At 36.8% G+C, this 13,149-nt stretch overlaps 1 protein-coding gene across 8 annotated transcripts in view; it reads left to right on the top strand.

The window, feature by feature from the left end:
- TMEM108 (transmembrane protein 108) overlaps positions 1-13,149 on the top strand; it is a 366,409-nt gene that overhangs the window by 166,325 nt on the left and 186,935 nt on the right. For 7 of the 8 annotated variants that reach the window (XM_074195832.1, XM_074195824.1, XM_074195825.1 and 4 more), the window contains one exon: positions 6,630-6,715. In XM_074195832.1, the coding sequence (XP_074051933.1) occupies positions 6,676-6,715 (40 nt within the window). In that variant the 5' untranslated portion in view covers positions 6,630-6,675. The remainder of the gene's footprint in view (positions 1-6,629; positions 6,716-13,149) is intronic. The other variant, XM_074195826.1, reaches the window with a different exon arrangement.

Raw genomic sequence — 13,149 nt, forward strand, 5'->3', positions numbered from 1 at the left:
ATTATGTCACATTATCAATATGGATCAGAAATATGACTTGAACCTAAAGTCCACCTGACTCCTAGATAGGGTTGCATTATAGGTGTTATGATGCTGTCTTTCGTGTCTACAAGAGTGAAAAAACAAATATTTTTGATATATTTCTTGGGTTCAAGACTCATCACTTTATGACCTAGGCCAAGTAATTTCACTTCTATGGTCTCAGTTTCCTCATCAGAAATGAGAGAATTGGATGAAATTAATTAGTTTCCTTCATATTCAAAGATATTAGGATTTCAGGTAAAAGTATATATATAGGGGAAGGGTAAAGATGGATGCTCAACTCATTGAACATATGACCCTTCTAAAGTTTCCAGTGCTGCTTTGATAATAGGGTCCGTTGCATCTTTTTCTTTGTCCTTTTTTTTTCTTTGCCAGAAACTCACCTTTCCCAGTTTTCTATAAAGGTAACGACAATCTCTGTCCCATGATCATGTGAGTAACTAGATCTGCCTATTCAGAAAACAGGGATTGTTGGAGGAAAAAACTAGTAGTCTGAGTGGAGAGATAAGAAATATTTTGAAAGAGCCATCCTTTTTAGGCAAGGGAAATCAGGATGTTGATGGGAAGTGTGTCTCTTAACCTCCTAGAGTGTTGTGGATAATAACAGTCACTTCCTTTGTGTAGTTTAGTCAATAGACCTGCTAGTCCTTTGGGACTTCCAAAACAGAAGACAAACATGCATTCTGCCTTCCTTCATGGGTATTTGATCAACAGAGAGGAGCTGTTTGTTAGTTTGTCTCACGAATTTGATGCATTGTTCAAGAGCCCTTAAGTAAATCACTGGGGAAAATGCTATGCTTTGGCATTGCAGGGAGGGCAATGATTACTTTATCCAGGTATTTGAAAGCTAAGTGATGGGGATACAATGGAAGCCAAATAAAGTTCCTTAAAGAACTACAGTCTAATGAGAGAGATAGCATGCAAGCAACTATGTACAAATTAGCTATCTACAGAATAAATTCCTTAATTGTAAAATTACTAAATTGAACCAAATGGCCTCTAAGAACTCTTCCATTTCATGATCAAAGCATTCATTTTCCTTTTTTCTTCCTCTCTCCACAATTTCCCATTACTTGACTAGTAATGGAAATTTCACTACCAAATATTCTAACAAGAATCATTTATTCAGATTTGGAAGGTGACTCAAAAAGATTATCTTATCCATTATCCTTGCCATCAAAAACCTTTGGTAAAAACATTTTCTAGATGAGGAAAAAGCTTAAAGAAGACACATATCAAACATTTCTTCCCAAAGTTTAAATCCAGATTTTGTTCCTAAAATGGCCCAGTTGAAGCTGGGGAAGAATTTGATGCTGATGCAACATCTTGGCAACAAATATAAAACTGATGACAGATTTTTTGATGGGATTGTTTTGATGGAAAGATGTTCAGAGCTGAGTCATAATTTGCTTTTTAGACTCAGAGTAATTCTTTTGATTCAATAAACATTGGTTAATTCAGTTCAGCCAATATTTACTAATCCTGTAGGAGGCAGTGGAGAGCTTTGGAGTCAGGAGGAACTGGATCCCAGTTTTTTCAATGGCCCCAGACAACTCTTCTAGACCAGTACGGTCGAGCGCAAATAGAAATAGATCCCTGCTGCTTACAGGAAACCACAAACTCACCCTATCTATGTTGTATTTTAATTTATTGATTCAGGCTGTGGCTGTAGGGGTCTGAGTTGGACACCTCTGTAATATAAGCTCCAAGATGCAGAATAGTTGCTAACCAGCATTGACACTTGGCAGAGTCATTTCCTCACTTTCAAAGTTTCCGAATCTGAATTCCCTCCCCACCCCCTGACCATTGTGGTACACACAAGACTTCATTTGATGATTTCTTAAAGAAAATGATCATGATTCTGTTTCCCCTTTAATTTACAGCATTCTAGATTTATATGTAGGAGTTCCTTGAAGGTCCTCCTCCAATTTGCTACTTTCACAGATGAGGAAATTGAGTTTCAGAAAGGGGAAAGGACTCATCTGAAGTCATAGCTAGGAAATGATGGAGCCAGAAATTCCACCTAAGTTATAGGAGCTTGCATTCTAATGAAGAAAGACTGTCTGAGAAGGCCCCAGGCACCTAGGGAAAAAGAATAGGCAGGAAACTCTCAACTTCATAGCCTTCTCACTGAGTTATAAAATTGATGTGCTCTTTTCAAATTGATTTGAAGTAGTAAAGCAGGGGGATCAGCCATTCTTCACCTTTTCCTGACATTTGGCTCTCTCTCACTCAAATATATAGGGTCATTAGAATGAAGAGTATTCCATATGGGGACCTCCAGTATGTAGAATTATCCCAGAGGAGGCACAAAATAAATATTCTTTTGGTTTGATAGAAAATGGAGTTCTGGGAGGTTTGTTTCTCTTAGTGCCTAGCCCGATCATTCATCCCACTAGGAGGGGAAGAATGCTTTCCATTGTGTGGATAATTAGCAAAAACAGGATCTCCTTTCTTATTCCTGAAGTTGGTCAATGCTTTCATTATCATCTTCTTCCCCTCCCCTTTCATTCAGTCATTTGGGTTGTATTGTGAATTCTGTACTTTAAAGACTCAGGCCAGATACTAGTTATTATTTATAGAATTAATACCAATACTGTGCCTCCTCTGGAGAGAATAGACATAGATGGTAGCCTGGCCTTTTATTAGTCTTCATTCTCCTTAAACATTCTGCAGAAATTGATGCCTTTGACTACTTTTTGAGCATCAGCATCAGCTTCCATAGCTGCCCTCTGCTGTTTCTTCAACCCACTATGAGTTCTAGTGGTTAATAATTTTCACTGGTTCATCTTCCTCTAGATCCTTAGGTTTGCATATTCCCCAAAGTTCTGTCCTTAAAATACAGATTTTTCTTCCTTTCTATCTATACTCTCTCTCCTATGTAGCTACTCCTGTAGCTTCACTTGCCACCTCTCTGCAGATAATGTCCAAATCTATATAAAATGTACTGACCCATGAAGTCTATTTCCCATCATTTACCTCAGATTCAAAATATGTGAAAAACTGAAGCCTTCTCTGAAAAATCGAATCCTCCTTCCAGTTCCCTTGTTTGCATTCATGGTACTACTCTCCCCTCTTGGTAACAAGCTAAAAACCTCAGTCATCTTTGACTCTTCCCTCTAATAGAGTCACCATATCGATCAATGGTAATTGGTATCTTGGTAATGTCTCATATCTGACTCCTTCTTTCCATTTACATTTCCAAAAACTAATTCAGGAAGTAATTAATTCTCACTTAAACCATCCAAAAAACCTCATGACTGGTCTCCCAGACTCCAGGCTCTTCCTTCTCTATTATATCCTTTACAGAACCACCTAAATAATCTGCATGTCACCACTTTGCTCAAAAATCTTCAGTGGCTACCCATTGGTTTATAACGAAAGAAGGGAAAAATATCTACTCAGCCTCACCTTTAAATCCATTTGTCTGGCTCTAATCTAACTCTCCAGTCTTAATTCATGCCACTCCCATTTAAATATTCTATATTCAAGTCAAATTATATTACTAGCCACCATTTGACTCTATCCTTCTCTCTCCAATTACATAAACTCATAAAGCTTATCCTCTAACCCTTTAATGCATTTCTTCCACATCTTTGTCTATCTGAAATCCTCTTCTTTCAAAACCATCTTAGACACTACCTCTTCACTGAAACCTGGTCCCAGCTGTAAACATTTTATCCTTTCTCTCTCTCTCTCTCTCTCTCTCTCTCTCTCTCTCTCTCTCTCTCTCTCCTTCCTTAACCCCATTTCAGAATGTAGGCTTCTAGAGGGCAGACTCTCTCATCTTTTTTACCTCAGTACTTAACACAATACCTTATACATTTATTGTTTCTCAGTCATTTCAGTAGTGTCAAAGACTTCATGACCCCATTTGGGGATTCCCTGGCAGAAATACTGGAATGACTTGTTACTTCCTTCTCCAGCTCACTTTACAGATGAGGAAACCGAAGCTAGCAAGGTTGAGTGATTTACCCAGAGTCACACCATTAGTTAAGTGTCTGAGGCAGGATTTGCATTCCAGTCCTTCTGGCTCCAGGTCTGGTGCTGTGCCACCTAGTTGTCCATTCTTCTACCCCTTATTAAATGTTGGTTTCATTAAGTTGAAGAGAATTTATATAGCGAAGAGAACACTTTATTGAGAGACAGAATACCTGTATTCAAATCCTAAATGTCATTTCCAGTTTGCATTGGGCAAATCACTTCAGTTCTTTGATTCTAAATTTCAGAATCTGAAAAATGCATAAAATAATATTTTCAGTACCTGCCTCACTGATCTATTATAATAGAAATGCTAGGCAAACTACTATTAATATTAAGAACTACTTCACAGATTGATGTGTAAGAATCTAATAGTAAATGATAGGCATTGTTGCTGTTGCTATGATCACTATTATTTTCATTCTCCTGGGTCATCTATCATTAAATAAAAATAGGGAGGCTATAAGTAAATATTAAGCATTTCCTTTGGGCTGAGCATTGTGTTAATACAGTTATGAGCAAAAAGAAAGGCAGCCCCTGCCCTCACAAAGCTTAGGTTCTGATAGGAGAAGACAACTGAGAAAAGGGAGATTTAAAGTGGGGGAGGTACTTTCTTGGAGGCAAAGTGGTAACTTCAGGCGAGTGAGAAGAGCTTGGAAAGGAATAAAGGATGGATAAACTAAGCTCTTCCCAGAATGAAGCCTCCCAGAGAAACTCATCAGTTGGAGAAGGGGGCCACAGAGCAGAAGAATGAATGTTCCAGCTTCCAGGGTAAAAAGACAACTGACACATGATATGGAAGCCCAGAGAGTTAGAGGCAGAACCAGAATGGAAATGAATAAACCCAAACTTGAGACAAAAATGTAAAATAAAAGAAACTTAAATCTTTCACATCTGCCTGAAGATAGGTTACTGAAATATCTTTATTCATATTCTGATGTGATTGACTGAAATTTGATATAATTGTTTTATATTCTTATATATTCCAGTCTAATAATGACATCAAAGAGTATTCCTACAACTTGTTTTTATGATCCCTAAAGAAGACAGTCGGGGCAGCTAGGTAGCGTAGTGGATAAAGCACCGGCCTTGGAGTCAGGAGTACCTGGCTTCAAATCCGGTCTCAGACACTTAATAATTACCTAGCTGTGTGGCCTTGGGCAAGCCACTTAACCCCATTGCCTTGCAAAAAAAAAACTTAAAAAAAAGAAGACAGTCAAGTTGGAAAAAGATCATAGAGATCATAGTGCCCTGCCCCCTTATTTTAAAAGATAAGGAAACCGATTCCCAACAATGTTGGATGACTTGCCCAAAGTCATAAGGCTAGTAGCTGTTAGAATTGTTTTTATTTAGTCATTTTTCAGTCATTAACCCTTCATGGCCCCCACTTGAGTTTTTTTGGGCAAAAATACTGGAGTAGTTTGCCATTTCCTTCTATAACTTTTGGAAACAAGATGGAAACCCAGATTTTCAGACTCCAAAATAAGAGCTCTTCCCTCTGAAACATGCTGCTTCCAAAACATCTTTCCCTCTTCCCTCATTCATAAGGGTTTTTTTGTTAAGCACAAAAGAAGAGACAGAAGTGGTTATAGTCTCATTGATTTTTAATAAGCTTTCATTCTCCATTTTTCCTTTTTTAAAAAATATTTTTATTTCCTTTTCTATCAACATACAACAATAGTTTTCACCAATCTTTTTTTTGCAAGGTTTTGAGTTTTACATTTTTCTCTCTCCCTTCTTTCCCTCCCTCTCTCCTTGACAGAAAGCAATCTAATATAGGCTCTATATGAGTAATTATGCTAAAGTTGGAATCATATAAATTTCGCCATGAAAGAAGTATCAAATCCAAATGACATAATACATAAGAAAACTTTTAAAAATTAAAGATAGTAAGCTTTAATCTGCATTTAAAGTATTCAGTTCCCTTTCTGAATATGAATGGTATTTTCCAGCACAAGAATTTGAGAATTGTCTTTGATTATTGTACTGCTGAAATGAGCAAGTCCACCATAGTTGATCATCATCCCATGTTGTTGTTAGTGTCTATATTGTTCTTCTGGTTCTGCCCATTTCACTTAGCATCAGTTCATGTAAGTCCTTCTAGACTTTTCTGAAATTCCATCCCTCATGATTTCTTATAGAACAATAGTATTCCATGAAGTGAGCATTCCTAAGTGAGTCCTTGTGGGGTCAACCATTCATCCAAAATTACACACAATATTAAGAATATTGTGTTTGGGGGGTTGGAGAGTACTTAAAAAAAAGAATTTCCTTTATCTTCTATTTCTGACTGTAGGAATTCAAGCAAGTTCTCAGACAATCCTTCCAAAACTCTGAAACCACCTCTTACATTCTGGTTGAAATTTCCCTTGGAAAATACACAGTTTGAGAATTTGATTGATGGCTCTTTTCAAAATGAACTGTTTGTGGCTCACCCATCCCCAGGACCCCCTTCTGGAGTGATGATATTGAGGGTGTTTTTAAATGGTCCATTCTAACCATGGTAGACCTCAGTGGAACTATTTATGAACAATTGGATTGGATTATGTTCCCTAAAGGCAAAAAAAGATTCCATTCTCACAATAAATTTTCTTTCCTTCTCCCAGACAGAATCATGAATAAACTGGAGGACAAGCAGGACCAGATGATACCATGAAGAGAAGTTTACAGGTCCTCTATTGCCAACTGTTTAGTAAGTAGAGTTTCTATTACCTCTTGCCTCTAATAGGATAGTGTTTTCACTCCAGCTGTGTATCCATCCTCTAGACAAGTATCCGCATGAAAGCCTAGGATTGGTCAGAGAGATGGATGCACTGAATTATCCCTCTGTTCATTAATCTGTTGAATAGTCTCTTAACTTTCTATTTTCTGAATATGTACCACTGTTCAGTGTTAACTACTTGTCATATGAGTTATGAGTCATATGGTTCCTTCAGAGAATTAGATGTTTAAAGAGCACATGTTTCTGTCTTAATGGGTAGAATAAAAAGGTCTTCCAGTTCAGTTGAGTTCCATGTACTCCTTGGTTAGGAGAAGTCAAATTTAGGAATATGTCACTAAATGTTGCCTTAAAAGTATTTGAGGTCACAGTTGAGTAGGGAAATGGAGCATTTAACCAATTGATGGTTATATGAGACTGCTCCTCTTTCTTTTCATTTCCTCTTTCTCTATGGTATTTTTTGACCTTACTTTTTTTGGAAGCTTTGATTCATGGCTTTTTCACTAAGATTCTGTTCTCTTACCTAGTCCTAGTCCTCAGTTACCCCTGGACCTTTCACATTGTGAATTTATGACTTGTGAATTTTGATCTCAGGGATGCCATTTTATTGGATCTTTGGAGCTGAACATAAGGCCTGGACTGCTGCCCTTACCCCCCTAAATGATCAGTCATTTCTTCCCCAGTCTGTAATTACCCTGATGGATAGAAAACATCTGTAATGGCATGGATTTGTTATTCATGAATTCTTTCTTTTTTAATTCTGTTTGTTAAGATTGGCAAAATGGCACTATTTCAATCCTAGTTCTGCCCTCCCTAGGTGCCATTGGATAATAAAACTTGAGGTATATTTGTGTCTTGACCCTTCTGGTGACATTCTTGGCTGAAGTCAATGGGAAGCTCTGTCAGTATTCCAGGACTGGTTGTCAATTAGAAATTCAGCCAGAATGCTAACTCCTGTTAACACATGCTAAATTCGCTTTACATTTTCCCAAGAAAATAAAATTCAAAGAGCTTGGAATTTGGTCCACAAATCAACCCTCTGAGTTGTGTAATTCAGGTTAGATTATAGCTTCTATATGAAGCTATTTTAATTGACTCATTTATGCCACTGAATTTTAATCTCTCTAACACTGACCATTTTAGCCCATTTGTATCACAGTGAACAGGAGCCAGTTATATGCAGGTCTTTTGCTGTTCCATCCCTGGATCCCATTGTAGACTGAAGTGACATTTTGGTGGTAGGAGGATCCTAGATTTAATTGATGGGAGAACTCCTAATCAATGCAGAACAATGACTAAATCATCAAATAGTTATAAGGTACTTACCATGAAACGGATTGTTTTGATGCTGGGAATAACAGCAAAAAAGTAACAACTCCTGCCTGTAAAGAGTTTACAGTCTACTTGGGGGGGAGACAGTATATACAAATATAGGTGCATTCAAAAATAGATTAAGATAATTTTGGCATAGCTTGAGATGAACCTCAAAGGAAACAAGGGATCCTAGGGTAAGTAACAGTTGGTAATTTAGAGTATTGCCTGGGAGTGGGGACTTCCTGAGTACCCCTTCCAGTACTAATGAATTCATGTCCATGATCAGGTCTTTTTGATTTTGAGACTGGTTCTGTCTCCACCATTCCATGCTGTCTCTCCTGTAATGAATTTCCAATGCTTGCAAAACAGAGGAACACTTTTAATCTATGGAAGAAACCTCATTAGCCATAATCTCATCTCCTTTGCTAGGCTGGTATCTGAAAGTGTATGAATATTCACTAGATCACATAACTCTGTGGTTATCGATGGGATTAGTAATTCCAATTTACAGAATTTTAAGATTGATAAGGCATCCTCACTGCAATCACGTGAACAAAGGACAAATATTGTTGTTCCCATTTCATACATGAAGACTGAGGCTTTAGAAAGATGAAATCATTCATCCATAGGAGGGGTAGAACCTAAAATTCTGTTAAGAAATGGAGTCTAGATAGCTGGTTCCATTGCCCAACAAAAATTTATCAAGGAGCATATCAAATTCAAGGCAGGGGTATAAGGTTAGACACCAGGTGTAGAGGGAGGCATCAAATTTGTGACCGCCAACATGGTCCTGCAAAGGAATCAGATTAAAATGCAATTAGGAAATGTTTAACAAAATAAATAAAGGTATCATACAACAAAGTTAATATTAATTTGTGGTTTTCTAGGTCAGGATGTAGTCCTACAAGGTTTCCTTTCTATTTGAGTTGGATACTACTATGCAGAGGAAAGCATTATTAGAGTAGGCACCAGAAGGATTCATTTCTAATCTTGTCCTTACCACTTTATAGATATGGGAGCCAAGCAGGGCCTTAGCCCAGCCCATTAGGAACTGGACTAGATGATCCTTATTCTCACAAATCTAGACCTGGAAAAATATCTTAGAGACCATTCATTTAAAAAAGTTGAATTTGCTTTTTTTAACCAATAAAAATTGATTTTTCTCTCCCTTTGTTCCTCCTCATTGAAAAAAGAAAAGAAAAATCATTGTAACAAAAATACATAGTCAAATAAAGCAAATGACCACATCGGACATGTCCACAAAAGTTTGTCTCCTTCTGCATCTTGAGATTATCACTTGTCAAGAGATACAGTCCCTTCATTTTATAGATCAAGAAATTTAAGCCCAAGGGGAGAAATGAGGGGTCCAAGGGTGCATAGGTAGTAAAAATACAAGATGAGATTTGAATTTCTAATTCAGAACCATCAGTCTTTTCTAAACAGGAAAAGATTTGGAGTAGCTCCTTATGCCACCGTAAGAATCATCATATGAGCTAAGTGATATAGAATCAGTTTGCTGTTTCATCTGTTTATTTTTCCATTCATATTTTGTCCTGCATCACAAAACCCCTCATCTATAAAGTTGTCTAATCCAAACAAAGGAAATATGAAAGAGAAAAGGACATCTCCATGGAGATTGCCACAGGATTTGCTGAGTTTGAGTGCTTCCATTCCCGTACAGAGTTTATACGGGAAATTTAGAAAAATCCAATGGAGAACCCATCTATTGAACAGACAGAGCTATTCATTGAACCTACTTTAATTAAGCATTAGTCTGGTGCTCAGTTCATTATACTGTCAAACCTGCATTCTGATATCTATCTTCATCTTTCTGTTTATTGTCTCTCCTACCACTCAAACTGGTGCACTCATCCTATGCCACCTGTACTCTTGCAATAGCCTCTGCTGTATAAATATTAGCTCTCATCATCATCATTATCATCATTATTAGTCTCCAATCTCCTTCTAGCTTCTTTTAAGCAATCCATCCTCTATGATGCTGTCAAAATAATCTTCTGAAATCACAGTTGTGATTATCACCCCATGGCTCAAAATGGTCATTTTTTAAACATCTTCCCCTAATGAATAAAATCTAAATTCCTTTTTCTTTTATTCAAGAACTTTTGTGGTGTTTTACTAACCTTGGTACTCTGGCTTTCTATCCTGATCACTCATGTTTGTGATACAAATGATGGAAAATGAAAATTTCTTATGCAAATTAAAGAATCATAGATTCTTAGAGATTTGATTCATGTGCCATCCAAAGCATGAATTCCCTCTGCCCTTTTCATTGACAAGTGATCAGCCAGAATCTATTAGAAGAGCTAAATGATGAAGATGAAGAGTGGATGAAGGAAGCTGAATAATCACTTCACTTGTGGCAAGTAAGGGAAGGTAAATCTGTTTCAAATTTGTATTTAGCATTTTTTTGGAATTGGAAGAAGAGAGGTAAATACAATAGGTGAAAGCTAAGACAAAGGAGAGAGAGAAAGACAAGATCTCTTATTGAGAAGACATGCTACATGTATGCATTTTCTGAAATGTAATGTTATCCCAGTATTATTCCTGAAGCCCAAATCATCTCTGCCAGTCAAAGTGATAATGTCAGGGGAAAGAGCTATTTATTTCATGTAAAATTCTTCTCCTGGCAACAGTGGCTTTTCATCATGCTGACTTCACTATCATTCATAACCAGCATGTAGTTAACATAGGATGGTCATTCCAATTGTAAACAGCAAATACTTTTCTTGTAAAGCCTACCATGTGAATACATCAGGAATGAATGTTTGCTGTCTGAATATCTGTGGTCCTTTCATGGAAGAAAAAATAATCCAATAAAAACTATCTTATGAAATCAAGAATTTTTGTGTTAGCATCAAACTAAAATAAGATCTGGGGGCGACTAGGTGGCACAGTGGATAGAGCACCAGCCTTGGAGTCAGGATTACCTGAGTTCAAATCCAGCCTCAGACGCTTAATAATTACCTAGCTGTGTGGCCTTGGGCAAGCCACTTAACCCCATTTGCCTGGCAAAAACCTAAAAAAAAAATTAAAATAAGATCCTATTTATGTATATCTGCCATTAAAGGATGCAATTTAAGAAACATCCTTAAAATAAATTATTAAACAGAAGAGTCTTAGGGTCATAGATTTGAAGATGGAAAGAGCAGGTGATAGTATCTCATCCATTTTATAGACAAAGAAACTGAGATCCAGAGAGTTAAATGATTTGTCCAAGATCGGAGAGGGTAGTAAATATCAGAAGTGAGATTTGAATTGGTATGCTGTGTTTCTACATTCCAAACTCTTTTCATTGACCAATTGAAAAAATAAAAGTACCAGGAACCACTTGTCTGGATGGGTAAAACTATGTATTTGTTAACAATGTGGTATTTGTCAACTTCAATTAAAACAAAACACTTGTCCACAATTTTTTATTATTTATTCCAGAAACATTTATGTATGGAGTCAGTTATATTAGCATAGAGAGATGTGCTAAAGGTTCTGAGAACACCCTCTTCCTATATGGACAGATTTTCTTCACCTCTAGCTTAAATTGTCATTTAATTCCTATGGTGAGATCCTTTCAGTGAATATAAGGCAATACATGTATGTACTGTGATTTAAATTTCATGTTGGAATGAGAGCCCAGGATAAAAGAAAATAACAGGGAAGTTGTCAAGAAAAATCTTCAGGCTCCAGGCTGTGGTACATTTTCTCTTGAAAAATGGTAGTGAGCAAATCCTCAGTCCATGATTTCTTCCATAGATACTATTTTTTTTGTCATTCAGAGGAATTAAATGAGTTATCATGAAAATCTTAAAATCCTATAAATGTTAGTTGTCCTCCTCCTTCTTCTCCTAATTCATCAACATTTGGGGTTTGGACCCCCTTAGTATTCAGGTTCTCTTGAGTAGATGTGCCTGCTCTTCTGGATGCTAGATTACCTTTCTCCTTAGTAATACTTGCTCTCCCACCCCTGGAGCCCTACTTTCTCACTTGGATTTAGGATGTTTTTATACCCTTTCTTTTACTAACAGATTTCCTGACCATGACCCATTGTGGTCTAGACACAATAGTCATTCACCCTATCTGTCTGTCTGGAAGGTTAAGCTAGCTTAGTCCATCAAGCACTAATCTATCATTGCATTAAGATTCAGGGGCACAAATTGTAGCTATGAAGAAAGGGACTCTAAAGAATCACATTTTCTGCTTTGACCATTATTTACCAAAAACTTTAATTTTCTCTGATTTAAAAAAAAAAACTCTTTTCACAACAGCTATGTAAAGTCAAGACTAAAAACCCTAATTATCAATCCACTTGTATTAGAGCATATCCCAATTTGTTTCTTTTACTTCAGTATATTTCATTGCTGAGCATAAATCTATTTGGAACTAATTACTTAAAAAGAAAATACACAGATTGCCTTCCTCTCATCTCTCCCCTTATTCTCATCTTTTCCTTCCAAAATGCAGTTCTTTTAATAAGGAGACCTACAGTATTTTGGATCAACATAGCTACTTCCTACCAAAGGTCTCAGTGAGACCTTTCTCTCTTCTTGCCTCATTTTTATATTTGTATTTGTCATTATACCTAACAGTATTGATTTCTTGTCCCATCTCTCCAATGGACTCCTATTACCTCCTTCTCCGGACCACTCTGTAGTTGTCTTTAAAAATCAAAATGAAAACAACCAAAAAATGTTCTTTTATGTTCAGATGCATTCACATTATTCATAGAAAAAAGAAAGATTTGTGCCCTTTAAGAAAAAGGCTAGCCTGAGCAGAAGCAAAATGTAGCAGTGATAAGGAAAGAAATAAGTGTGATAAGGAAAAAGTGTATTACTAAAGAAAGTGACCATGGAAGTCTGGTTATCCTCTTTTTTTTCTTTTCTTTTTTTTTTCTGGAAAACCCATCAAAGGTTCTTGAAGATTTGATTTCTCCCCCTTACATTTTATAGTTTCTTAGTTGGAAAAAACCCCCTACAAACCTTAGAATCTCCATAGGAAACTGTAAAGAGAAATGACATGAGAAAAAGATATTTAATGCCTGTCTTCTCTGATAAGCCAAGCAAAATAATTAGAGGGTTTTT

The sequence above is a fragment of the Macrotis lagotis genome, chromosome 7 (assembly GCF_037893015.1).
Source record: "Macrotis lagotis isolate mMagLag1 chromosome 7, bilby.v1.9.chrom.fasta, whole genome shotgun sequence".
In the NCBI taxonomy this organism is placed as follows: domain Eukaryota; kingdom Metazoa; phylum Chordata; class Mammalia; order Peramelemorphia; family Peramelidae; genus Macrotis; species Macrotis lagotis.